General features: G+C 43.6%; 1 protein-coding gene and 1 long non-coding RNA gene across 2 annotated transcripts; both read left to right on the top strand.

Annotated features, from left to right (window-relative positions):
- Positions 1–1,579: 1,579 nt before the first annotated feature.
- On the top strand, positions 1,580–27,308 carry YWHAZ (tyrosine 3-monooxygenase/tryptophan 5-monooxygenase activation protein zeta). Its single transcript, XM_035546402.2, has 6 exons — positions 1,580–1,707; positions 3,393–3,698; positions 18,914–19,037; positions 22,714–22,877; positions 22,966–23,061; positions 26,265–27,308. Exons 2-6 carry the CDS (start codon positions 3,405–3,407, stop codon positions 26,322–26,324), a joined length of 738 nt encoding a protein of 245 aa, XP_035402295.1. The 5' UTR covers positions 1,580–1,707; positions 3,393–3,404; the 3' UTR covers positions 26,325–27,308.
- Positions 13,619–16,693, top strand: LOC126913201 (uncharacterized). The gene is made up of 4 exons (XR_007707892.1): positions 13,619–13,828; positions 13,956–14,089; positions 15,647–15,732; positions 16,551–16,693. It is a non-coding gene; the product is annotated as an uncharacterized LOC126913201 (long non-coding RNA).
- Positions 27,309–27,623: the final 315 nt, after the last annotated feature.

Genomic DNA, 27,623 nt, shown 5'->3' with positions numbered 1-27,623 from the left:
TCACGCTGTTTTCCGTGGTACTGTCCCAGCCTAGCCCTGACCAGTTACTTGTCAAGAGCACAAACACACTCACAACTTCCTCTTGCTTTCCGAGAAGCGAGTACCTCGGTCCTCCTATGCTATTCCCACATGCTGCCCTACCAAGAGATTTTTACGGCTCTGTCCGCGTAAATACCCGTCCGTCCCGTGCTTTGGCTATTTCCACACGAGCTGTTTTTAATGATTCGTCGAGCAAGCGTTTGTGAGCCGAGCAGGAGTAGCTCGGAGAGCTGCTGCGGCTTGTTTTCCAGTCGCTGCTCCACAGCTGAGATACAGTAACCAGCCACGTGACGGCCGTGCAAGGTTTTTATGTTGGATCCCGCATTGCAAAGGAATAGGGTGGAGTGCTCGCTGGAATCTCCATAAATACGAGCGCCTGGAGCGAGTCCACGAGAGGGAATCTCCCTCTCCCAGCGGAGATGCTCCTGCTCCGTGACACTGCCAGCTTCGGTACAAATCCCGAGGAGAAAACCTCCCCGGCCCCTCTGTTGTCACCGACCATTTGCAGGGAACAGATCAGGTCGCTTTCTCCATCTTCCACTGACAGCGAGCAGATCACAGACCTCAGCATCCTGAAGCCGCTGCCTCGCTCAGGCCGGCGAGGCACCACGCTTGCGTCCAGGTGCCTCGGTGGCCTCCCGTCAGATGCCCCAGCCAGAAGTGAGGTCTTATTTCTGATGCTGCTCATCTCAAAGCCCAGAATCAAGCTCAGGAGAGCTCAGGACGCAGCGTGCTGAGACAGAGAACGAGGCAGCCAAGTGGATGCAGACCTGAACACCTTATTTTGTTTTGTTACACACACAAAAAGCGTTCCCAACATTTAGTGTTCCCATACTCCTCCCGCTCCTTCCCAGCACGTTCTCAGGACCCTCAGGCCCCTTCCCCAGGCAGAGCAGGGGCCGGACCCCGCCCGCCGAGGGTCTCTCTCGGGACCCCCTCAGCACTCCCGGGGCTCCCTGAGGGGGCCGGGGGTCCCGTGGAGCCCCTCAGCAGCTCCCCCCGGGGACCTGCCCCCGGCCATTTTGTGCCCCCACCGCCACCGTGAGGGAGCAGAAATGGGGGTGTTGTGCTTTGCGACAAATTTGGGGTTTTTACACTGATTTTCCACAGGGGGCAAAACACAAAAGGGCGGCGGAGATTGGGGCAGGGAGGGGGCGACACCCCGGCGGTGTCCCCGGGGCGGGCGGGCTTGGCGGAGTGACAGCGACCGGGGCTGAGGGGGCGGGACGCCGCCTCGCCTCCCCTCGCCTCGCCTCAGCCCGGCCCGGCCCTGAGGCGAGCACGGGGCCCCGCGGCGGGGCGAGGGGGGAAAGGGGACGGGGGCGTTATGGCGGTGTGTGAGGGGACGGGGCGGTAACGGCGGCGTGTGAGGGGCCGGAGGGGGGGGGGGCCGGGGGGGCCGGGGACGCGCGCCCCCGCCGCCGGGGCCTCCGCCCTGCGCGGCGCTGCCGGGGGAAGGGCGCGGGGCTCGTGCCCGCGCCTTGCCCGTTGCCATGGCGCCGCTTGACGTCACGGGCCGTGCGCCTGGCGGCGCGCTGATTGGCCGAGGCGCCCCGTGCGCGGCGCTGAGCTCGGGAGGGGAGGGGAGGGAGAGAGGCTGCAGCGCCGCGAGCCCCGCACAGTCCGCGCCGGCCGCCCGCCCCGACACACCGCTCCCGCCTCGCGCAGGTAACGGGGCCCCGCCCGCCCGCGCCCGCCCGAGCCCAGCGGGCACCGCCGAGCCCCCTCCGGGGCTGCGGGGGGTGGGAGGGGGTGGGGGGAGCCCGGCGGTCCCTTGGGGGGCGGGTGGGGCCGGCCCCGGGGGTGTCCTCACCCCCCCCCTCAACCCCCCCCCCCCCCGCCGTCCTCCCCCGGGCGGTAACGGCCGCTCCCCGCCTCACGGTGCCCCCCGGGCGGGGTGTGTGAGTGCGTGTCTGTGAGTGTGAGGGGGGGGCACCCCCTCCCCTTCTTCCTCCTCCTCCTCCTCCTCCTCCTCCTCCTGCGCGGCGCTGGGCTGGAGGCGCCCCGCAGTGGGCAGGGCTCCGGCGCCGAGCCGCCATGACAAAGGCGGCGGGGCGAGGCGCGGCGCTCGGTGCCCCCGCGGCCATCCTGAGGGGCCGCCCCCGGCCGCCATCTCGCGGAGCCCCTCTCCCTGTGCACCCCCCTTTTCTCTATATACCCCCCCCCCCCCCCCCCCCCCGGGGGGCAGCCTGAGGAGGGCGGGACCGCCCCCACCGCCACCCCCGGCCGGAGCCGCCTGTAAAATGGCTCCCGCAGCCGCCGCCGGGCTCCCCGCTAGGGGTTGTGCCCCCCCCCCCCCCCCCAGTGCCTGGGCTGAGCCCCGCGGGTTTTTTTTTTTTTTTTTCTGTCACGCGGGGTTATTGCGCGTGAGAAGCGAAATTGTTCGGATGGAGTGAGCTTTAAGCGGGGTACGTGCCGAAGCAGCCTGAATAAATGGGCTTTAAAGGGTGATGTAGACCAAAAACGGGCTGCCAGGGCTTCGGGAAGGACCCAGCCGAGGTATATGAAAGGTCGGGGGTGAGGAAGGATGGTTCTTCCCTCATGGACCGAAAAAAAAAAATAAAGGTAGCGGTTATCCCCGTGCAGCAGGGCTGGACTGGGGGAGTCCTCACGGGGTGCAGGTTGTGAAGCGTGTCCGCTACCTCCTGCCATCTAAAATACGGATGCTGAAGTAACTTATTAAACCCTAAAATTTCCTTTTGTCCCCAAAAAATGGGACCGCTCAGGCTGAGGGGTCAGGAGGTCTAGCATCTCGCCTTTCAGGAAAGGAGGTTAGCGTGGCTGAAATGAGCGCGGCTCCTCGAAATTTAGGTGTTTGGTGGGTTCTGACTTTGCAGCATCCAGTGTGGGATTGGATTTGCAGATCCATCTGCCAGTTCTTTCTGCACATAACCGTAAGATTTTGTTAAGGCACAGTTCATCTTAGCCTTTATTTTGTCTGTTCTCGTGGGGAAAAAAGCACTGTTGGCTGCTTTCTTTGTCAATTTTGTTGTATTCACAATTAGATGCAATTGATGCTGCAGCTTGAATGCACTCTTATGAGAGAGTGGCAAAGAACTGGGATCGTGTATTTGCATAAGATAGGAGGGATTTGCTTCCAGTTCACCTTTGGATGCTTTGTTTGCATTTTTTGAAGTAATCACTTCTACAAGTTAACAGCCTTTTAGGAGGAATCAATGACTGTAAGTTTTCAATCCCAGTGTGTGAGCACTTGCACGCCTTGCATTCTAGATTTCAGCCGGACCTCTTGCAATTCCAGGCTAATTAGAGAATGGCGGCTCTGCATGTGAAGCTAAAACGTCTTTTTCATGAAATCGGTGTCTGAATAATGCCTCACTATTTTTCCTCTTTAGAAACATATCAGCATGGATAAAAATGAGCTGGTGCAGAAGGCCAAACTGGCTGAGCAGGCTGAAAGATATGATGACATGGCAAGTTGCATGAAGTCTGTGACTGAGCAAGGAGCTGAGTTGTCCAACGAAGAGAGGAATCTTCTCTCTGTTGCCTATAAAAATGTTGTAGGAGCCCGTAGGTCATCTTGGAGAGTCGTCTCAAGTATTGAACAAAAGACGGAAGGCGCTGAGAAAAAACAGCAGATGGCTCGAGAATACAGAGAGAAAATTGAGACTGAGCTAAGAGACATCTGCAATGATGTGCTGGTGAGAAATAATGAAACTGTTGATCCATTTTTACTTACAGTTGCAGGGTAAATGGTGCTGGGTCTTGTAAGGCTGCTTCTATCTGTTCTTTCATTAAAGCTGTGGTGTCCTGTGCCATTTCTGAAGGACTGGTTTTAAAACTTGTCTTGCTCTTCTTTCCCTCTAATATATTGATTATTTATGTACAAATTAACATAGTTATCAATGCTAACGTGTCTGGAGACATGTTGAAACCTTACGGTAACTTTTCATAACTGTTACTTTATGTCTAATGTTTCTTGGAGGCTGAGGTAGATACGGGCTTGGTTTGGAGTCCTCTCTTCCAGCCCGCTCCCCTGCAGTACTCGTGTCCTGGATGGCTTTGATTCCTGTAACTTTAACGCGCTGCACTAGTTGTAAGAGGTAGTTCTTACTCGACGGAAATTGTGCCCCTCCCTGGGTAAGATGATGTAATGTTAGTTATGACTCAGCCATGCAGAAAACTGTCTGCAGGAAGAGGCAGTAGCAACCCTATGATACCTTCTTAAACTTCAGATTTTTAGAAGCAAACTGAAAGAGGGTTCAATTTAGGCATTTTCTGGGACTCGCAGTTGTGTTACAATGGGCACGTACCTACCAAGGAACGTTATGTTTGCCGTTACGAGGCTGGTTTATAAATCTGAACATCTTCCAAATGCTTATTCCACGTTGTCTCTTTTTTTTTTTTTTAACTGCATATGCCGGTAATGCTTCAGTGAGCACTTGAGCAATGGACGTCCACTTGGGGCTGATGTTGCTGTCGGCTGTAGAATTTCACCCTGGACTGTGGGCCCTGCTGGTGTGTCACCCCATATGTGACGGGGGATCACATACCTGGCAGTGACAGGATGACATGCGATCCGAGGGAAGCGGTCTGTAGCTGAGCATGTGCTCGAAGACCTGATGTCAAACTAAAATTAATGCCAGCGAGTAGCATAAACTTGGCTTGCCGTGTCGGATAGCGAAACGGCATGGGCGGTGATCGCTTCTAGAAGACTGGTTCTCCAAGGGTGTGTAAAAGTCGGCATGGAGAGCTCTGAGCCTTGGCTTCCAGCTTAGGCTGGCTTCCACGGTTATTGTAACACACCCAGTTTCATGCGCTTTGTTATTCTGTGCAGGGATAGCTCTTAAACTTCCACTGTGAAAATGGAAAAGCCAAGCTTGTGCATAGGAAAAAGCTGGTTTGCTGTTCCGTGTGTTAAGTGGCAGCTCATCAACTTAAGCCAGGAAAATAAGGATCTGAATCTGATCTAATTTTGTTATTTCTTTTTTATTATTATTATTAACTTACTTTATTAGCGGGGAAAGTCCTCGGGGGTGGATGCTTTCAGTTCAGAGCGATCTGAAGTTCTTTTTGTAAACTGCATGTGGGTTTAAGGATTAATTTTAATTAAGCCGTTGGGCTTAGAAACCCCTTTTTAGTAGAACTTACCAAAGTGTTTGCAATTAAGTTTCATTCTGATAATGGAAACCAGATTGAGGCAAAACTAGCCTGCTTTTATTGTGCATGCTAAATACGAGAAATAAAAAAAGTTTCTGAGGCTGCTGCAGCAACTAATGGATCAGGGAGGGGGAAACATGGGTGGGGAATCTTGTCTAAATCTTTTGATTCTCAAAATAGGCTTGAATTTCTCTTTGCTGTGCTTAATGAGAGATACGTAAATTATTCAAAAAATTATTATTCTCTGACATGTTACTACTTCTAGGCAGCTAATGTCTTGCTCGTTTTCAGTGTTGCCAATCTGGTTTTTCTTAATAGATTGAGGAAAAAGTATTGTCCAGATGGAACGATGCCTTAGACAGTGATTAACAGCAATAAAACTACTTCTTAGATTTCGGATTAAAAAGGAAAATGAAATCTTCTTGTATTCAAGTGACAGGACTTAAAAATGCTTTCAAATGGCACACACCGAATTTGACATTGATAATTATAGTGAAGGATTAGATTTATATCTTAAAATGTATTCTTGATTCTTTGTTCACATACGTTCTTACTCACCTAGTAACGCGACTGATTGCGTTGCTTTACTTGAAATCCACTTTGCTTTACCAGGGAAAAAGCTCTAATAACGTAATTATTTTTTATGAACAGGACTCTGCACAATGCCACGTGCAAAGGTAGAACTAGGATTTTTTTCTTAGATCCTCTGTAATTTTTGCACAGCCTGTAACTGTTCACAGAAATGAAAAATAATGCTTACCAAATCTCAATTGGTATGAAATGTGCAATTAACAGGGCCCGAAGTGTTAAATTTTCAGAGTTCTCAGTCACGAAGCTTATCCATTTTGGCTTAAAAAAAGAAGTTGGAAACTTGTTTGGATCTTTTATTAAGACTGTGAATCCATTTGAGCTGTTGTCTTCAATTGCCTACTGGGCTCTTAAGTAATATTTAATGCCCTGGAGTGTTATATCACAGCTGAGCGTGGAAGTGACCCGAGTCCTAACTTCTGTGTTGAAGGGAGGAAATTAAGAGAATGTTGAAGCAAAATGTAGCCAAAGCTGGCTCCTCTGAAGCTTCTTGCTCTGTTCCCTCGCTTGTTGGAATCAAATTAGTAGCGGGTTGGAAGGAACAGCCCTTCTAAGCCAGTAGGTGTGGAGTACGCCAAACTGTGACTGGGGTCTGTTGCCAGCTCTCCTATGAATTTATGGGCTGAATAAGAGTAATGCTGGGCTTTTCTTGGTTCGAAACTGCTAGTGATCGAGAGATAACAACATGAGCAGTGACGTGGGTCAGATCCAGACGTTTTTCTTCTTTGTACTGACCTCGCCACAGAAAAGCCAGCGTCTATGTCCTCGCCACTTCTGTATCTTCCCTTCCTTGATCTTTCCGCAGAGTGCTTTTACAGCTCTCTAAGCAGGTGAACTCATCCTTCTGCTTGCTGCAGCCTCGGCGTGCTGCTGCATGGAGAGAGACTTAAAATCTCTTCTTCCGGCACCAGTTCTGTCAGATATGTCCAGAGACATTCAGGCATGTTATAATCAACCCTAATTTTTAGTTCCTTTGGTGGCACCAATAAACTGCAAGTAGTTGTGACACATGATGCATGCTGCTAGTTATGTGCACTGTAACAATGAAGACTGATTTTCCAAACCCTTCAAGAATAATAATATAGTTGGGGGGGGGGGGGGGGGAAGACGTGGATGGGTAGTGTGTTGCCATACTCAAGCATCGTAAATGTACCTGAGTATTATAGAAAATTTCCAGCCTCAGAAATTTCATATTGATACAGGAAATTAAGCTGTTAAGTACTTTTCCTCATGTTAGCTAAGTGTGTGCTTCACATCCCGTTTCGCTTCCTGGGGTAGGAGGAGGGTCTGTCTGAAATAGCAGTATAATAATCTTTTATTTGTCGTTTCCATAATAAAAATAGATGTTACTCGAACAGGTGTGGATTTTCTTCAAAAAGCCCTTTTTTTAGGTAGAGGGAAACAGAACTGTAGCTGAAGTGGTTCCCATTAAATTCATAGTAAGATGAATTTTCCAGCTAATAAGGATTCTGAAATACAGAGAAGAATAGGTGGAGAGGTCTTTGCATAGCTAGCATCTGACATTTCTTACTGCTCGCGTGTTCTCTGGAGCGCTAAACTACTGCTAGCTTTCAGGCAGTCTCTGATGTGAGTTAAATGCAAACTGATAATTCAAAGCATGGGAATTGTTCTTCAGTTTACTGTGGAGGTAGCTCTAGACAGTTACTGTCTGATCTCTAGGCTGGCACGTATGGCAGCACAGCCCCTTGCATTTCCTCCGAAACATCTTGTGATTTTCTCACATCTGTCCCGTGCCCAGTCTTCTGGGTGACCTGTCTCCCCCTCCGGGTTCCCCCACAGTTACACCTTAAATGAATCTTTGCTCGCAGTGCACAAGCGCTCTGCTTTGCTGCTACTTTTCCCTTTGGGTTGTTCCTCTTGAGGTGTAGAGTGCTTCCTGAAGCCCTGGCTCCCATTCAGTGCTAGAGAGTTGCTGTTGCACATCGGTGCTACGCTGCATTCCCTTCCCTGCCAGAAAAAGGAAAGGTGCTGGCTTAAGGAAAAAGGTGCTGTTCAAGAATCAGATGAATTGCTTGCTTGCTTTTCCAGGTTTTATTTCTTCCTGACTTCGTGCTCAAAAGCATAAATGGGGCTCTTTGTGTACCTAGCTGGATTTCTTTGCATTCTGTAAAAAAGAAAAACATCCATAACAGTGGTTATTGTGAAAAGGGAAGGTGATGAAGTTAAATATCTCAGCCAAGTGACTTTAGGTTTGCAATTCTTCCGTATGTGTGTGGGGGGGGGAAGGTTTGAAATATCTGGAATCTTCCATAAGGGACTGGGGGAAGGTTTAGTAACCTGTCGTGGGCTGCAGTTCACTGGGGGCTGAGAGTGTAATTCCCTTCAGAATGCATCTAAATGGCTTCTTAACATACCACGGAATTAATGCCTGTTGCTGTCCTACTCACAAATTCCTCTGAGACTATTTTCTAGATGCCTGCAAACACCTAATAGGTTACTATTTCAACATCTATAAAACCTGTTTGTGTGCTAACTCCAAATGATAGGATCAGGAAACTTAGTCCTCCGTCCTATAAGAAGCTATGTGTACATATGGGGTGTTCTTAAAACCCAGCGCGTCTTCCTGACGGTCAGGACACAGCTAACCTATAAAGTGGTGGTAGGGAGCGGACAGCTGGATTGTTTGAGCCACAGTGACTGATTATCCTGTGCAGCCTTCAGATATTTTCATAGTGTAGATGCTAAAAAAAAAAAAAAAGTTCTGGCTGAAAATTTCCATGTTTAGTTCTCTGACTCCTCCAGACTTAAGTTTTTGGTTTTGACTCCACTTTTTTCTGCCTTTAAGATCTGTGCCCTTCATCAGATGTTTTTAGGAAGGAGAAAAAAAGGAAGAGGTAGTAGAAACTTCTGTCTGCAGAAAGCAGCTCTTTGAAGGAGGATGGCGAACTTCGAAATCTAGGAGTTGCATGCATCAAGTCTTTGTCTTGAAAAACTCGTTCCACGTCATTCTAAGCTGCCTTGGTTGAATAATTTAGGTTTGAAGGCAGGTCATTTAGTTCAACTTCACTCAAAACAGATACTGCGTGATCACATCATTTAGGGTCTTGTCCAATCAAATTTTGAATATCTCCAAGGATGGAGATTGAATGACTTCTCTGGACAGCCTGTTGTAAAATCTGTTACACTGTAAGTAACCATAAAATATATACATTTTTTTCTCCTTTTATACAGTCAGAACTTATGCTCCAGCTCGTTTGCTGTGTCTCTTTCTTTCGCCGTAGACCTTCGGGAATAGTCTGGTTCCATCTTCTCTAGTCAGCTGCACACAGCAGTAAGATCTGTTGCTTTTTTCCAGGCTGAGCAAACCCAGCTCTCAGCCTTTCCTCATATTTCATGTGCTCCTGCCCCGTAACTATGCTGGTGGCCTCCCCTGGGCTCGTTTCAGCATGTCCATGTGTTGGACTGTGGAGCCCAAACCTGGACGAGAAACTCTGGATATCATCTCCTGTTTTTAAACTTTGTGTTGAAAGATGGTAACTGGTAACATGCTAGGGGGTGTATGTGAAATAAGTCAGTACCTCTGGTTCAAAAATCATTTATTTGAATAAATTTTTGTATATTGCAGAGGAGAAAATAGCCAGGGTTTACGCCTTCCCAGGATGGTTATAATTAAAGCTTTTAATTATTCTCCAAGCCTAGCTTTTTCAGTGAAGTTTCAGCTGGTATAATTGTTCAAATATGTTGAAGGGAGGAGGCTGAGACTATTTGTATCAACCTCATGATTTCACTTTGCTAATCCTTTAATCACTTCCCTAGTTGTAGCTACACCCCTTCAGGTGTTTGTTTTTGTCCTTGTTTTCCTGCAGTGGCGAAAGCACTGCCTAAACTAGAGCAATTTCCTGTAAAAAAAAAAAAAAAAAAGTGTTAAAGCTTTTGAATCACAGAATTAAAACGTCATGGACAAGTTCAAATATTATTATTTTGATAATTTCAATTATTATCAGTTATACAAAACTAATGCTTTATTTATTCTACATTGTTCATGTAATTCTTTGTAAATGTGTGAAACTTCAGTTCATTTTTGAGGACTTTTTTGATTCCAGCATTTGTAAGTAATTTACTGATGGTTGGGCTGCGTGAACAAAGGTGAGACAGCACTTACTAATCTTAGCAAGAATTGCATCTATAATGTTGATAGATGTTTTTGGAGCACCCATTTATCATAAAGTTGGTCACGGTGCTCTGCATAAATGCAAGTGCGTATTTAAATATGCAGTTACCTGTGACACTTATATTAGTTATGCACACACGTGTCTATGTACATATATGCAGGTATCTGTATCCTCTTGAATTTGTTGGAAGTGCAGCAAGTCTTTACTATAACCAGTGGTCTGCTGTACTAATTTAAGGTCACATTAATGCTTAAGAATTGACTTTGATTTAAAAATAAAAATAAAATAACAACTGTACATAGGGTTTCTGCTGCTCAGGAGCATCCAGGTAACTTTCTTACTTGAAAGCAACCTTGAGTGTTTGCTTGCCTTATGTGCTTGGAAGTGGTACACAGTTTTAAGCAGCAAAATAAAAAACAAGTTGTTCGATTTTAGTCACTTAAGACAAATGCTCTCCTCCTTACTCCTTGCTGTTGAAGAAGCAAGAACTTGACACAAGCACTGCGACTCTGAAGCTGCTAGGTGTGCTCGTTTCACTGGTGCTCAGGAGGCTGCCAGTAGAAACACTGCCATGGTAAGATGCCTGCTGCTGCTGGGCCTGAGGAAGATGTAAGTAGTAGAAATACAACATCTAAAACATGAGCAGAGTTGGTGCATTATCTCTGCTCATCTGTAATAAGTAGATGCCAAGCTATCTCTGGTTTTATCTGGAAACTTCTGTCTTGTTACCATGCATCTGACAGAAATATGCTTTTCTGAAACCAGTTCTCAAACTCTTGTCTTTTTTTAGTTTGGTTTTCTTTTTTTTTCCTGTAGGCAGACAAAGCAGCTCCTGGATGTTAACCAGAGGTTGATCATCTCTTCAGGCAGTAGTTGACTACCATTTTGAAATAGTTTGTGAGAAAGCTTTGTGCTGTTAAATATGATGGAATAATGTTAAGATGATGATTACCTCTTGAACTTGTTTTTTAATGAATGTCAGTTCTTACATAGTTGCTTATTTTTTCTTGAAATCTGGCAGAAGATTGGCTGTGCCCCATCTAATGAAGAGTAATAGTAAGTCATGCAGCTGCTGAGATAAACAGTAAATTCTTTTTTGATCGGATTTAGTCCAGATCAAATAATTTAGCAGGCCTTTTTCCTGGTTGTTACTACCCTTTGTGGTTATGCAGGTAACAAAATATTTAGCAGCAGGGATCTAAGTTGCTCAGTCTCCAAACGATCAGCTCCTAGGGCAGAGTGGGCTTACATCTCTAAAATGACGTTTTTGCTAATATTAGCATCCTATGCTGTAATGAACTGCTAATAGACACGTTGTATAGTGCGGTACCCTTCACGTTGCAGATCTGCTCAGAGATCCCTAAATTGCTAGGGATAACTTGTTCTTTTGTTTCTTCTCAAGGATAAAAAGTGTTATGTCATGTTTCTGGGGGGTTTAATAGTATCTCTTCAGAAAGGAAAACTGGAAAAGCTCAAGACAGCTAGAATGTGTGCTCTGGTTTGGAGTACCGCCAGGACAGCTTGTCATGCAGACCTACCTGTCCAGCAGAAATTCTCATCCAACCCAATGGGTTTCAATTTTGTATTACCACAAGCTTTTCAGAAGGTATTCTGGTTTTGTTTGTTCTTTGTTTTCTAGGGAGTAATGATCTGTGCTCTTGGCACTGTGCTATTTTGTTGCAAGTCCACAACAGTCAAGAAATAAACTTGAGGTGGTGCCAAAAAAAGGCAGGGAGATGTTGCATATTGGCTTTGGTTCTCAGCAAAGACTGTTTTTGCGTATTAATGCTTATAGCAATGCCTCAACAAAAGAAAAATGAGAAAAATAATTAGGATTAAAGTGGCTTATTGGCTGCTGCCTTTTGTATGAATTTTCTCAAATTTGGTTACTAAACCGGAGAGGCATTTTTGCTTATGCATCACAATTCAGTTCCTTCACTGATGTGTTCTGTAGCATGCTTTGGTAGAAATCTGTAATGGTTGGCATGAACGAGTGAATAACTTCTGAATCCTCTCCGAGAGTATATCCTGATATTAAGCGTACCTGTTCCCTGCGCCACCAATACTAGCTGGGAGCAGAGAGGTAGAAGAAACGAGCTGGGGAGGGCAGGTCTGCAAGGAGAGCTACAGATCTGCCTGTGGAAGCGTGGTATGGAAGATGCTGCTCCCCGCTGCCTCAGTCCCCCTGCTTTTCTTTTCATACTGGGCGTTGTGTGGCTGTAAGAGCCAGATCTTCCCTCTGAACGCCCTCTAGGTGTGTTAGTGCATACACCTACTTCTTGCTTAGTGCCACGTCCCAGCGTATGCGTGAGCATGAGGGTCATTTTTTTTCTGGGTGTCCTACTTATTTCTCTCTTGTCTCCCTCTGGTTGCCCGTATGTGACACTGCTTTTGTTCTCTTTTCTACAGAAACATATTTAGACTGTTTTTAACAGCATCTTTTGCATAAGCTAAGAGTTCTTGCCAATCCTTGTCTGCTCTACAGGATTCCCTTTTCTCCAGTAGCCTTTTAGCTCTGTCAGTTATCCTCTTATTACTCAGGACTGTCTCCTTCATTTTCCCCCTTCTAGATCTTCACCAGATCAGCAGCTGCTTTGCTGTAACCAAGTGTACGTTTTTCCTGCTCTTACCAGTCCCGGGTGTCCCTGTGCTCGTTGCATCTCCCACTGTTGCACGAGCTCCAAGAGTCCTGCTCTTCCCTTTGTCCCAATGTCCCAAATCCTGCATTGCTCCCCTTCTCGGGCTCACTATTCTCACTCTGTCTTTCCTTGCCTCGCGTTTTTCAAACTGCTGCCTGTGTGGGCAGCCAGTTTGATGGGAAGAGGGGATAACTGGTAGTGAGGACAGGCAGCAGGCTTGTTTCCTTCTTCAGCAGCTGTTCTACCAGCCAGCTCCCCGGTGCAACAGCAGCCAGTGGTATTTGACAGGTCTTCTTGTATGCCTGTTCTGCTGAGCAAATGAGTAGGTGGAAATCTTGAGCTGACTTTAAGCAAGAGGCTTTGCTTTTGGCCAGAGTAAAAGGCTGACAGCAGAACTCGAAGCACCACTCTTGTGGCATTTTGTTGTTTTTCTTTTTCCCAAGAGAGTAGGAGGTCGCCAATGAGGCAGTAGTTGTAAATCCCCTTAAAAATCAAAATTCGTCATTTTCCTCCAACAATTCAGATTTCTGGAAATAAAACTTCCGCTGGCCACAGATGGCTTGTTTGAACCCTTTGTAGTGGGTACGCAGATCTGTGCAGGGTGGCTAACTGCACGTATCATTTCATAGCCTGTGCAACTTTCCTAGCTGGGGTGCTGACACAGACCACACATGCACAGAAAACCAAACGCTAGCCTTTTGTAGGAACAACAGGTATCGTGAACTTACCATACACGCGTGACTGACTTTAATTTTGGCATCAAAATAGAAGTATGTAGGGAGTAGGTTAGCCACGATGTTCTGCAGTTACTATTCTGGTTAGTTGGCTCTGCTCAGGACTAAGTTAGTGTAGTTCTTCCTTCCATGTGTGTACCTGATCAGAATGGATGTGTTAAGTGTTTGCCTGGATGCACCTGATACTTTACATCTGTAAAGTATTTCTACATCTGTAGAAATGAACAGTTGTTACCCTGGGAGTACTGGAACACAAGAGGAGCTTGGTACTCTCTGGGTTGCGCTTGGTAAGTGTATCAATACATCCCAAATACATCCCAAAGGCTAATTCGGGAGATTCAATGGGCTTCAGTCAATTGTAATTTTGTTGCTTGTTCAACCACAGTGCTTCAGCTCGAGGCTGCCCTCCTAACATCCTCCACATCTTTCCTCTTCCGCTACTCACCTTTCTTTGTAGACCACAAAGTAAAGAGCTGCCTGGATGGTGTGAAAGTGCAGCGTGGGCTTTTGATTCTACTTTGGAAACGGTGAACTCTTCAAATGATCCGAAGCTATCTGGTGGCCTTCTGAAAGAAAGGTAGACTTGAGCACCAATGCTTTTATAAGCTTTTTTTTTTTTAACTAAAGTAGATTAAGGCAAAAGTAACAATTCCTTATAGGCACGTATCTGCAGCTTCCTTGACGCAGAGTACTGTGCCTCTTAGGGTTATGTCGATTTAAAGGGAACTCGCACAAGTGCGTAGAATGTGGACAAGCAGCCTGCTGAAGGTTACCACACTTAGAAACCACATCTGGCTCAGGAAGTCCCTAGGCATCGGTGGAGGCCAACGGAAGCATGGTATTTTCATGGTTTTTTTTGTATGTTTTTCTAACGGAAGCCTCTTTAGGGCATTGTTGCGGGTGGGTTAGTGGACAGAATAGCCCTGTCTTCCAGGGCAATCACCCCTGTGTTCTTGTGGAAAACGCAGCACTCGTGTTGTGCTCCTGTAGAAAGATAATGGCACACTGCCTACATCAAGAAATGAGGCCGCTGTCCCTTAATAAGAAATGTCAAAGAAATAGGTTTTCAGGCTGAGCTTAAAGAAGACACGCTGTTTCTTTCATGCCTTCTGGGTGAATTTAAAAAAAGATAAAGTCCTTCCATATGTTCTTCAGCCCTGTGCCATATACCACAAATTGAGTGAATTAAAATTCAGCAAATTCTCCTGTGTAACTTATCTCCAAAAGTAGCAATAATGGCATAGCTATGTCAGATGGCTTTTGACACTGCTTGAAAACAAAAGACCTGCCATGTTAGTTCTGAGCAAAACCGATACCCTTTAAATTAGCTAATATTTTTCAATGTGTTCCTTTCAGGTTTTGCCTCTCTTAAGCTTGGTTCTTTTGTGCAGAAGCAATTTTTTTCCCTTTGATATTTCTAAAGGCTTTAACTCAACTATTTATCTTACTTGTAGTTAATTGCTGGTGTTTAAAATTTTTTATATATTACCTGCTCATTTACAATTATATTACTGTAGAATCAAGTGACTTTATTCTTATGACCTGTTTGTCAGGAGAGGAATATCTTGAGTAGAAAATTGAGCTGTTGTTGCAGTCCTCAAGTGCTTTAGGAATTATCTAAAGATTCCAGACAACACGTACTGAAACCGAGCCCTTATTAAAGGGAAATACATGCAGGGCTACAAGCAATGGAACAAAACTGAGGCATGGATTTTAACGCTCTTATGGTGGATTTGGGAATGGTCTTCTGGCCTGCACAAGTCATTTGCCAAAGATGTAAGCAAAGACTTTCAAAAGAAAGGTATTTTGAGGCTTCTTGTGAAAGGAAAAGACTACTCAAGTCGTCTTGGGTTGGCTTCCTGTCTTCAACTGAAGTTTTCACCACAACTTGACAAATTTAAGTCTGTATGCTTGCAGAAGGCAGACTTCTTGTAGAGAGCTTGCTTTTGTTTTTTGGTTGTTTTTTTTTCCAGACTGAATTACTACTGTGGTGCTTCCTTTGTACTCCTGAGTCTAACGCTTACCTTTAAGACTATCCTGCAAAACCACAGGAACAAGTCCATGGGGCCTTTCATCAAAATAGGCTCAAAATGCCTTGGGCTTGTGGTTAGCATTGCCATCTGTTGAATGTGGCCTGCTCTGGCTAAAGAACGTAATTAAAAAGGAACAGAATAAATCTTTCTCATTTAGTTTTCGATGCAAGCCAGAACTGAAGCTCGCTGGTAGAATAGTAAATTTGTGCTGATGCAGTCTGTTACATCCTTCGAGACAAAGACTTTCTCTGCTGCGTACTTACTGGGGGTGGGGGAATGTACCAAATTTGTGAGATTGCTTATCTGTGGTATGCGTGAGCATAGCTGGCATCTCTCGAGTCTGAATGCACTTTCTCTACCAGTCTGGAGGACCAACGTGTTATCTGCAACTGCGATTACTGCCAGCGGTGACGTGTTGGAGCCCGAGCTTTTCTTCACTAGCACATTTGTAAGACTCAATATTCAAATTTAATGCACGTATGTTTAAAAACAGACCGAAAAAAGTAAGTCTTCATTGAAAATCTCTTTGGAAAGACTGCTCGTGACTTTGCTATGAGAAGTATTTGAAGCACTTGTACAAGCTGTTACAGGTTTCTGCTGTACAGCACTCCGAGATGCTGCTGCATCTCTGTCCGCTTGACTACAATGCCATGGTTTGTTTCACAGCAGCTAAACGTTCCTGCTGTCAAATTAAAAGCTCTGGCAATTACAGCTTGGGGGGGGCAGAAGGGGGTGGATTTGGGAGAGAAATTGTCCCTACAAGATTCTCGTTCCAGCACTGTAATTAACTGCCCATGGAGGTGTAGTTAGTGCGTACTTCAATATACAAGTAATACTTTTTATATATAAAAAAAAAATCAAAAATGGGCAGAAATTTGACATGATAGCTAGAATACCTCGAATGAGCATGACAACTTAGCAACGTACTGTATAGCTGTAATGTACCCTTGCGGTATGGGCGTCCTTCCAACGTTTAGGTGTTGTGTGCATTGCAGTGATGTGGCTTACCTAACAAACTTCTTAATTAGGGATTAGCATACTGGTCCTGTCTTAGACTAACTTTTAGCACTTCGGTGCCCCATGTGGTGATCAGCACTACGCTGATAACCAACCATTGCCATGTACCTACCCTCTTCCTCCTTTACCGGTATATATTCAGAGTAGTTGAAGCATTGGTAGCACTGTTGAAACATTTCGTGAGAGGGGAGAGATCTCCTTCTTTCAGTAATCCTACAGACCGTCTCTTAGATGTCGATCCGCTTTCAGGTTTTGCTGTTACTGTTTATGAAGTACTCAGTAGAAATAAAATTCTCCCAAAGATGCGTGGCCTACCAGTCCTGTGTGGTGGTTGGAGAGAGAACTTTCACCCGGACCGGAGCGAGCTACCTGTGGAGTCAGAGACTCGTTGTGTAGGTTATGATGTATGAATAGCTATTCAAAGGGATTTTCTTAGCTCCTCTGACTTCCCAAGTCAGCTTGGGTTTAGAACCCTTTTCAGTGCACTCTTTACCCACCGTCCAAGCTTCTGTTGCCCTGCTAGGTTCTATCCAATTATGAAGACTTCATTAATTGGTAGTCTTCCCTCCTCGATGTCTGCTGGTGCAATCCACCCCTTCAGTTAGATGTTGGCAAACAACTTGACCTCATTTGGGGCCAAAGTGAAGTTCAGGTCTGGGACTTTAGCTGCTGCTGTGGGAGTGAGCAGAGCTGTACTTTAGTCAGCTTCCGATACGGGTGATGGATAACTTCTGTTTCTAGAATTGCTGCAAATATTTTGGTCTGGCTGCTTAATGGAGGGTACAGAAGGAGGGCAGCTCCCCGTGGTGCCAGGGGGTAGGTGCAGACTGACACACCTGGCTTAATTGCAGCCCTGCAGAGACAGCCTAATAAGCCTCGTTCTCAGCAGCTAGGAACCTTCACTTGTCATTGAAATCAGAGCTGCTTGGCACTGATGAACAATATCATAGCTGCGAATCCTGAAGTTCTGTGCTGGTGAGAGCAGAGCGTATAAGTAGCGACAGAGAGCCAAAGTGTGTGACCCACAAACCTGACAGCCTCCTGCTTCGTGCCAGCTGTGCTGGGGCAGCGGTGGCACCGAACCCTTCTCCTCACGTGGTGGTGGGACCTCCAGGTGGGTGCCTTGAGCAGGCAGCGCCTTGGCTCCCTGTTTGGCTCCAGAGAAATACTGCTGCTGCTGACTCGCTTGTCTTAGCTTGTTTTTTTTTTTTTGGCTTTTGGCTTGTTGCCAAAGGTTTCTCTCCTATCGTTCAGACAGGAAGCAAGGACACGCGGTATTTTTTGAGGTCTCCCTGCATGGTCTTGTTCTCTCTTGCTCTTTCTGTCAATGACAAAGTTTTCTGTAGCTTGGTGTCCGTGGATTTACTGACCACAGGTGCCTGTGTTGGGTTGCAGCACACTGGTTCCAGCTTACTGTAGTCCGGTTGACCCTGTCCCAAGAGCTCATCACGTAAGATACTCAGTAAACGTGCAGGTCTAGAGGAAAGTATTGTAAGGCAGCCATGGCTCTGGAAAGATGAGCTAAAAACAGTGAAGCGAAACTGAAATGTCATTCTTCTAATTTAAAGTGAAAAGCGACGCCCAAAAATTCTTACTGAGACCTCTTGTAAAAAAATTGTTTGCTATGTAGCCATAGCAAAGTTTATGTAACAGCTTCTGATTTCATTTTCAGTATTCAAGAGCACTTCTGCACTTTTTTTTTCTGGCTTTTAAATAACTGGCTTTTCTTTCAAAGTCTGACTTCAAGCACTCACTATCAAGAAGTTTGACAGGCTTGTACCTTAGTTTGACTAAATGTTTTGGAGCTAGTGATTTTTTTTTTTTCTTTTCATCATAATAGAACTCTTGCTAAATTACATGACTGCCTCAGCTGGGAACTTGCTATGTTAATTTAATAAGCAGCTAGAATAATCTAGAAAAACCTGGTCCTAACTGGCAGCCTACAGGGAGGATTTGGTGGGGTGACTTCAGAGAGCTACCCTTTGCTTTGGAAGGGATGGGAATACCTGTTAGGGCAGCACGTAGTCAAATAGCTGATCCCCCTCAGTGCTGCTCAGCTATAGACTTTCAGCTATTGAGAAATGCAGGGATCCAGGTTCACCTTGCAGTTTCTTTTGGGTTATTCCGGTGTACAGTTCTAGTTAATCGGAACTTTAAAAAAGCCTCATTAGCCTGCTGTAGTTCCTGTTGCCTGTTTATGTAAGATATTTGGGTCTCTGATTTAGCAGCTGATATTTTGAATCCTTTCATCACCTGTGGATGCAGACTTTCTTCCGTTGTGTATGCTCTGCCCATACTCTTTGGATTACCTTATTTTTGCCAAGGCCTACAGGAACCCTTCCTTTGCTTCTTCAAGATTCATCTGCTAAGCTACCACAGCCTTCTTTCGTGTTCTCCCCATGGAGCCACAGCATGGAGCGTTCCTTTTTGGTACCTAGAATTGTGATCCAGGACACATTCCCCTTAACTGACTATGCTATAGGACGGGAAGAAAACAGGCAAAAGTAAAGCTGTCTTGACTATGAGATAGATGGTGATGTAATTGAACTGTTGTTCAACGAGCTGTACGAGTATGCATGTTCACAACACTATGTTCTTTGTTTCTGTTTTAGTCTCTGTTGGAAAAGTTCTTGATCCCTAATGCTTCGCAAGCAGAAAGTAAAGTTTTCTATTTGAAAATGAAAGGCGACTACTACCGTTACTTGGCCGAGGTTGCTGCTGGAGATGACAAGAAAGGTATTGTACGGCAGCTTGTCACCACGTTTTGTCAGATTGGGTTGCTTTTGGGGAACAGTGACACCACTGTAGTTGTGGAATACTTGTGTTTGGGCTGTAAATTTCTTTAGTAATAAGCTTCCTGTTTTCTAAAGAAAAATCGTAGGTCTCTGGCTTTCAAATGAGTTATGAAGCTTTCTGTGTGCCTCCGCAGCTTGAAGCGGGGAACAGATGTTCAGTCACAAAGTCTGGAAATCAACTCCACTTACAGGCATCTACCTTATCATTGTCATATGGGTTTGTGCATCTTTTTCCTGGGTGTCTGAGTGTTGTTTTAACATCTTCACAGGGAGTCGGTCGGTCTGTAGCTTTTTGAAGTCTTTTTCATGCTAGCTCTGCATTTGCAAAAAAAATCTGCGTAGGTTCAGTGATCAAAGGCTGCAATAGACCTGAGAAGAACAGGATTAATGAACTAAATGGTACTGGTAGGTGAACTTGTTCTATAGCCATGATAGTTTAATCTCCAAATGGTTTTTAATTTCCTAAACTTGCTTATATCTTCACTTAAGCAGCTTGTGCTAATTGCAGGTAAGTTGCCTTCACCTAAGTGTGGTTAGTAAAGTTAAAATAAGGTACTTAACTACAGCAGTTAAGCCACCTAATATATTGTAGCATTATAACGTGTTAGCTCTGTGCAGCCGCCTTCAGTTCAAGAGGATACATTACGTTAGATGGAGCTTGTGAGCAGTGCTAAATGATTTCCTGGAGCCAGCTTAAGACTGGGACCAGGGACCAGAGCGCCCTTAAGAGCAGTGCTCTTCAGCACAGAGCCCGGTCTACAAGTTCTGCCAGGCTTGAGCTGTTTCCTTGCAGACTCAGTTTAATCTGTTACTCAGTCTGCGGAAGTATGGGTGCCTGCAGACGATCCGAATGCATGGACTTGGATCCCTTGGGGATTATTGGAGAGCCCTTGAGCTGTGCAATTGCTGGTCAGTAGAACCTCACCCTTGTGAAGGATTTACTAAATTCAGTGCAATTCAGATGTGTGAAGTCCTGGTTGCCTTACGCTGCTCTCAGCCCAGGAAGCCCTCTCAGGATGAGATGGGAAACTGTAGACATCTTTTTACATAGGTGCACAGAAACTAGGCTGAGCATGGTATAGAGGTGAAATGGAATAATTTTAAGGCAGTAGATGTCTGCTGTCGCCTTGCCTCATATCGGTTATATCCACATTACTTATGGTAGCCCAGTTTCCCCAGTATGCTGGATAATGGGGAGTTGAATAAAGCTACTGAGACTTAGTTAAGTAGGGCTTGATTTGACTTCTGATGCGTACTGCATGCAAACTGACCCAGCCTTGGTGACTGCAGAAGAATTGTACGTGTAACCAGTGGTCTGTACTGTCACAGCCCTGAAGTAACCATGTTCCGTTTAGTAATCTCTCATTTACAGACCTGGAAGGTATGATATTCTTCTCCGGTGAGGATTAAGTTGCAGGCTATAAAATTAGACTGTTAAAATCTCTGCTTAATGTGGTTTTAAAGTTCATTTTTAATCAACCCAGTCGCCTGGCTGAGCAGTTTTTAGTGGGTTTTGACTTACTAGATAAAGAAAACATATTGAAAACACACTGGCTCCTAGTTGCTATGGTTCCTAAACTTAAGATTTTTTTTTGTAGGTGTTTCATCTTGCAGGCTTTTCCTGTGTGCTGTCTGATGGGTAACATTGAAGAAGAGCAGCTGATAATTGTTTTTTTAAGAAATAATGGCTGTTCAGTTGAACAGTATTCTTTCAGCCTTTTGCAGAATAATGCAATATCAGTATAAAGCTCCAAATTCTAGGAACTGGTTTTTTGTTTTCATAAGTTATTGTATTGACCGGGGTTTCTTTTAGCTGTTTAGTGGACAGGAATGTCAAGCAGGTAACCTTACCCAACTGTTTTAGCCTTGAACTTTGGAGTTGTACAATGCTATCTGTCTGAGCAGAACAAGATTGAAAATCTTGCAGCCCTTTTATGCTGGATGACTGATATTAAAATAAATAGAATATATCTAATTCTGCTCTTAATTCCATGAATCAGTGCTCAAAAGGTAACCCTTATCAAATAAGGAAAAAAAAATACTTTTTTGAAGTAATTTATGATAAAGAAACAATGTTTAAAATAAGGCACCTTCATTTATTGAAGGTGTTTATTTTTCAAGGTACTTGTTCTGGCTTTCATAAACAGCACCATTTTCTAACTCTTTTTCCATTACGGAAGGAGTAAAACACATCCCACTATTTCTAAATTTAACTTCTTGTAAAACCAGTTCTTCTCAACTGTAGTGACTTGGTGATTTTTCCTGGTGATTTTCAAGGTGGTGTGGTGGTTGTCTGACTTTCCTGAAGCACTCCATTACTCCATTATTAGTAGTAAGTGAAGAGGGGACAGAGCCCTGAATATTTGTGCAGTGAGTGTCCTTCCTCTCCCACGCTGAAGAGGAACAATGCGATGCTTTAGTTTTGGGGAATTGATAAAGTTGAACCAATTGAGATTGCATAGGCATCCTGGATATTGGTGTTGAGTTATTTTCAGATTTTGAGTGCTACTGAGATGAATACTGATATTTTTGAGTCCTTAACCTCAAGATTGCTTTCTTCATTTTTGGATAGGTGACTGGCACTCTTGCAGAGATCGTGCTGGATGCATGAATCTAGGATGTGAATCCTTTCGCATCTGAATTGAATTCCTTCCTGCACACCTCTTTCTCAGCTGCTATTAACAATCTTTGAGAGTGTGGGGAACAACGGTGACTCTGTTCTCAGTGTCTCGCACTTTACCTCATGCAGTCATCAAGGGCATAGTCCAACTTGTAAACTGTGTTGGACCATGATCTCTGACTTGTGCAGGCATGGTCTGCTCGTAAGTTCAAGTGTATTCAGTGGGAATGGTGTCTGGAACTGTTCCATTTTAGCATACACTGTATAGTTCCATTTTTTCTTGCCTTTTTCCTGTAACTTACACAATTGAATAAAAAAAAAGTCTCTAAAAATTAATCTGTAAATTAATCTCTAAAAAAAGAAACAAGTAACTTTTGGCTGTTAGTTCAAAATATATAGGTATTAGAAGTTGTAAGTTAGGTTTTAAAAAAAAAAAAACCACTTACCTTATCCGCACTGGAGAGAGAGCTATGCTGTAAGCTATTGAAAATACCTATTTGACTCAGGCTTAGGTATGCCACTTTACCTTTGTCAAGCAGTTTGACTGTAAGAGAAAAGATGCAGCAAGATAGGCAAAGGTAATCAGGGCTTTTTGTGACTAAAATGTGGATCTCTTTGCAGTACTTATTGGAACTGTGGTATTACATCAAACCTGTGTGTAACTTTGTACCTTTTTCATTTAGGCGGCGGGTTTTATGTTTGTTAAGCACTGTAAAAGTGCTGTAAGCATTTGATTGTATTTGCGGGTAGTCACAGTGTGACAGGGAGATGTTCTAACCTATGATTTAGTGGCAACTTTTTTCTTTTACCCATTTAAAAATTTGATATAGTAGAATCTTTATAAAATAACTTGTTAAGTAAAGTGCTTATTCACAAGCATTGGCTCTTAACATACTTTGTTCATGCAACCATGAACACAGTTCTTATTGTATTTCTGAATACAGTATTTGAATTATTTACTTGTGTTTTCTTGTGTGTGTGGTTTTTTTCCCTAAAGGGATAGTGGAGCAATCACAACAGGCGTATCAAGAGGCTTTTGAAATCAGTAAAAAGGAGATGCAGCCAACACATCCCATCAGATTAGGTCTGGCTCTAAACTTCTCCGTGTTTTATTATGAGATTCTCAATTCCCCGGAGAAAGCCTGTTCCCTTGCAAAAACGGTAGGTCTGTGGGGGTGGAAAATCCCACTTCTATTATTTATGTAACCTTTTGTCACATGTCTAATGAAGCTTGTTTGTTTAACTGTAGGCTTTTGATGAAGCAATTGCTGAACTTGATACATTAAGTGAAGAGTCATACAAAGACAGCACACTAATAATGCAGTTACTGAGAGACAACTTGACAGTGAGTATCGTTACATTTTACATATTATTGGTAGTGGGGTTGGTCTTTACAACACTTAGAGTTGTCCTGTTCGTTCTTAACTGTGGAGCTGTTATTTACTTGCAGGCAAGCTTACATGATGTTTCTCAGCTACATCTTTTTCTCCTGCCTAATCTCTTGTGTCTACGGGTTAATTAACATAACACATTTTTCTAGCAGAAGACAGATTCACCAGGGTTTTGTTTTGTTAATTCAAGTAACTTCACATGTTTAAGTGATGTGGTATGGGGACTGTGACCAGTGACAATGCTTTCTTTTATTGTAACAGCATTAGAGAATAGTCACATTTGCTACCTCAAAACTTCCATCAAATTTCACATAGCTTGCTCTGTGTATTTGCATGCGTAAGGAGTAGACCCTTTGTGAAAACTGCAAACAAAGTTAGCAAGTCCATTTAAGGGCGGGTTGGGGGGGGTGTTTTTAATTTTGGTAAAGCTGAAATTGGAATCAATGCTAGCCAGGCTATTTCTGGGGAAGTCATAAAACAACCATATTAATTCCTTTTGACTTGGACTCTGCTGTAACCAAAATCTTCATGTGTGTGTGTGGTTTTTAACCTATTTTGAACTTTAAAACTGGCAAAGATAAACATCTAAATGAAACAGCAAATGTAAGCAAGCATACAATACTGTAATTAATGAGACAGTTCACAGTTTTCTTGTGAGGGAAAGGGAGAACTGCAAGCAAGAGCAGAAAAATAAGAAGCACCTTATGTTGCCAGATGTAACCCCTTGTTCACATGTTCAGTGCATCTGGAATTGGAGGCAGCAAAATAGCTGGACTTCTTTTAACATAACTACAAGCAAAGTTGTACAGTTGCATAAAATTGGAGCTGCCATACCTTCTATTTCTGTTTCTAGCACGTTATTTGCCTATTTCTTGGAACCTTTTCCATGAGAATGGCAATTTAATACTACTGGAAAATTACATGTGGTAGTTCCAGCTGTTGCTTACAAAACAAATGGCAGAGATGTCTCAACTTCTGTAATGGAGACAGATACAGGATTGGCCTCGCTTTCAGTGCGTGTGTGCGCTTGCTGTCCCTTGGGTGAGATTGCTCAAGAGCTGTCCTCTGAATGAGAGAGCTATTGAAACAGAAAATAGAAGCTGACTTTAATTGCTAGCTTTCCAGTGAAAATAATGTAAAGCTTGTCACAGCAGTTGGAAAGCATCTTGCTTCATACAAGAGCAAAAGTTGGACTCAGATACCGTAGTGAATGTATTATGAGAGTAGGGCCCTGATAGTTGATGTAAGGTTTCCATTATAAGGGAAAAAATTGTAGATTGCTGCAAGATTCCATGTCCCTGAATGGATGGATGTGTCTTGCCTTAAATGTTTAGTGTGACCCGTGTGAGTATTGCGCTCACAATGATTCCGTGTTTTTCCACAACTTCTTGAGGTAGAAAGTTAACTTCTGATATATGTGTGACTGATAAAGACTGCAATTAAAATCATAAATGTGAAAAGTTCTACTAGTTATGCAAGTCTCTTACACTCTTTTGGATGTAGGCTTTTAACAGGTTTAACAGGGATTCAGCATGCTGATCAATTTTATGCAGTAGCAGTTTCCTCAGCTGATGATTCTTTGTCTCGTCTGGCTGAAGAAGAGACTGTGTTCATTCTCAGGGGGGATTGAAGGTAGAGAAGTGTTCAGAGGACTGTTTAATATATCAGGTCAAAACTTGTTTTACTGGGCTGGGAGGTGGGGGGGGTGGAATCTTTCCCTATTTCCCTTCCCCTAAAGGTCCCCCAACAGATTATTTAAACTCTGCTTTCAATTGGTAGTCCTTCTTTTTATACCATCTAGGCTCTCTTTATTTAGTGAATAAAGGTATGTACATAACTCTAGATATTCTGGGGGTGAGGATTTAGGATAGAAGCACCCGATAAAGTTCTGATTAAAAGCCCTTTTTTTACTGACTGTTCCTTATAAATGTATGGAGTAGCACTGAAATGGAGAATAATGGCTTTGAATGTAGTGCAGGGGCTAGAAACAGTCTGGTATGTTGTTGTCTCCAGAATATTAACTTGTTGCTTAATGTCTTCAGCAAGGAATGTTTAGTGCAGATATGTCTTGAGAGTAAGAACGTATAGTCTTGCTTAAGTCTCTGTATTGTCCTGTACTTCTGGAAAGGGTAAAATGTTTCTGGTGTTGGATTTTTTTTTAGCATCACGTAGGACCTACAATTATTGGTAGATCCCAAAGCAATGCTAAAATGTGGGTGGACAAAGAATTAAGTTGTTCTCAGGTTTTACTACCTAATGCCGTAGAGCATGAAGGATTCAGTTAAGGCTGCTCTAAGTCCATGGAGAGAGATTACAAATCATATTGGGCTGGGAATAGTTCAGAAGCAGTCAGTGTGGAGAAGACCGTGCTTCACAAGATAATTTCTTTGCCCTGGGTGTTACCCTGGAACTGGTGCTTAGTTTCTTTAGTGGTACTTAATCTTGATATATGGCTCCTTAATGTGATTTTATGAAGCTGAAAATAGGTTTTGGTACATACAGCATGTTTAGCCTGATTTTTCTTCCCTCCTTCCACTGCCCTCCAAGTTTAGAAGCTCTGTGCCTACCCTTAAGCAAAATTTGGATCCATTAACCGAATAGAGCCAAGGGATAGCAATTTTAGTGAAATATCTTGGTTTAAAAAAATCTTTAGATGCCTGTTGTGAAGAAAAGGTAGCATTCACTCTGCCACTGGATGTGGAAAGACACCTTTACTGAAGCATTTTCCTTCAGAAATATGCATAAAGCTCACTTGAGGAGAAGGTACAAATCCATGCGAAACCAAGTGTTGTTAGTTCCTTATTCTCAAGCATCTGGTCTGTAGGTCTGACTCTGGCCTGCTTGTAGTCATGTTCTGGTGAGCCTTGTGAATACAAGATCTTGGTTTTGGCTGTTCATGAACTTCCTCATTAAAAGCAGCTTAGGGTTGGGTCACCTAGCACTAGATTTATATTTTGTTTTGTGTAGAAGCAATAGCCATTTACTTCTGCTTTCCTGCAAAGAGAAATATATTAAATGTGCTTTTTATCCCCCCGTGGTGCTTAGTATGACCTCCTACAATATTATTAGAAAGCGGGCTTCTCAAATAATGATTGATTGTTAGTTGTAAATATTAATAATCTTACCTTTTAGTTACTCCATTTTCTTTCCCAAACAGTTGTGGACATCGGATACCCAAGGAGATGAAGCTGAAGCAGGAGAAGGAGGGGAGAATTAACCAGCCTTCCAACTTCCGTCTGCCTCATTCTGAAATTTACACAGTAGACCATTTGTCATCCATGCTGTCCCACGAATAGTTTTTGTTTACGATTTGACAGGTTTATGTTACTTCTATTTGGATTTCTATATTTCCCATGTGGTTTTGTTTAATATTAGGGGAATAGAGCCAGTTAACATTTGGGGAACTTATCTGTTTTCATCTGAGGTGGCCAATATAGGGTTGTGAAATTTTTATACAAGTTTTACATGTTTGGCATAGTACTTTTGGTACATTGTGGCTTCCCACAAGGCCAGTGTTGAAACAGCTTTCTATGTCAAGCAAAGAAGACTGCTTGCATATTGGTCTGTCGCGGTGGAAAAAAGGGATAATTGGTTGCAGCCACAGGTGTAGTTAGCATGAGTACTCGAGCTGGAGCACACATGGCTGTGAACAAACTGATGTCCCACAGATCTTGCATGTCAAGTAAACATGTGAAATCTGTGGAATATACCAATCAAGTGTACATCTCTGATTGCAGCTGAAGTGTTCCTTAAGACAGTTTGATAACCCAGTCAGCTTTCTCTAGAGAAGGACAGAGAAACGGTTCACATTCCATTATTTGTAAAGTTACCTGCTGTTGCTTTCATTATTTTTGCTACACATTTTATTTGTATTTAAATGGTTTAAGCAACCTAAGAACAAATGTACAAGTAAAGATGCAGTAAAAATGAATTGCTTGATATCCATAATGACACTGTATATCGAGCACAGCAGTAAAACAAAAACCCATGTATTTAACTTTTTTAGGTTTTTTGCTTTTGTGATTTTTTTTGATACTTGCCTAACATGCATGTGCTGTAAAAATAGTTAACAGGGAAATAACTTGAGATGATGGCTAGCTTTGTTTAATGTCTTATGAAATTTTCATGAACAATCCAAGCATAACTGTTCAGAACATGTGTATTAAGTTGATGTAAGTGGAATAAAAGTTTTATGAATGGACTTTTCAACTACCTTTGTAGATTTCATGTGATCTCTTTCCACACTTAGAATAACAGGAGTATTATACATGAAGTCAATTTGGGAGCCTTTTATTAAGGAGAATATTAATACACACTTAAGGATATAGTTAATTTCATGGAAGCCAAGATTGGATGTTTCACATCTAATTTTTAGATTGCCCTAATTAATTTACAGCTTTTAGGTGGCTAGAGCTTTCTGACTCTTTCGCTGGTACTCTGGAGATGCTTTAATAAAACATATGGTCCCCAGATTTATGGCAAAATGCATGTGAAGCTGTTGAAGAGCTGACCTTTG

The sequence above is a fragment of the Cygnus atratus genome, chromosome 2, assembly GCF_013377495.2.
Source record: "Cygnus atratus isolate AKBS03 ecotype Queensland, Australia chromosome 2, CAtr_DNAZoo_HiC_assembly, whole genome shotgun sequence".
Classification (NCBI taxonomy): domain Eukaryota; kingdom Metazoa; phylum Chordata; class Aves; order Anseriformes; family Anatidae; genus Cygnus; species Cygnus atratus.
This window is presented reverse-complemented; position numbering and strand designations above follow the sequence as displayed.

Coding starts and splice junctions, on each gene's coding strand:
- YWHAZ (XM_035546402.2), top strand. CDS start 3,405: ATGGATAAAAATGAGCTGGTGCAGAAGGCCAAACTGGCTGAGCAGGCT. Junction 19,038..22,713: donor TGCTGGAGATGACAAGAAAG/GTATTGTACGGC, acceptor TTTTCCCTAAAG/GGATAGTGGAGCAATCACAA. Junction 23,062..26,264: donor TACTGAGAGACAACTTGACA/GTGAGTATCGTT, acceptor TTTCCCAAACAG/TTGTGGACATCGGATACCCA.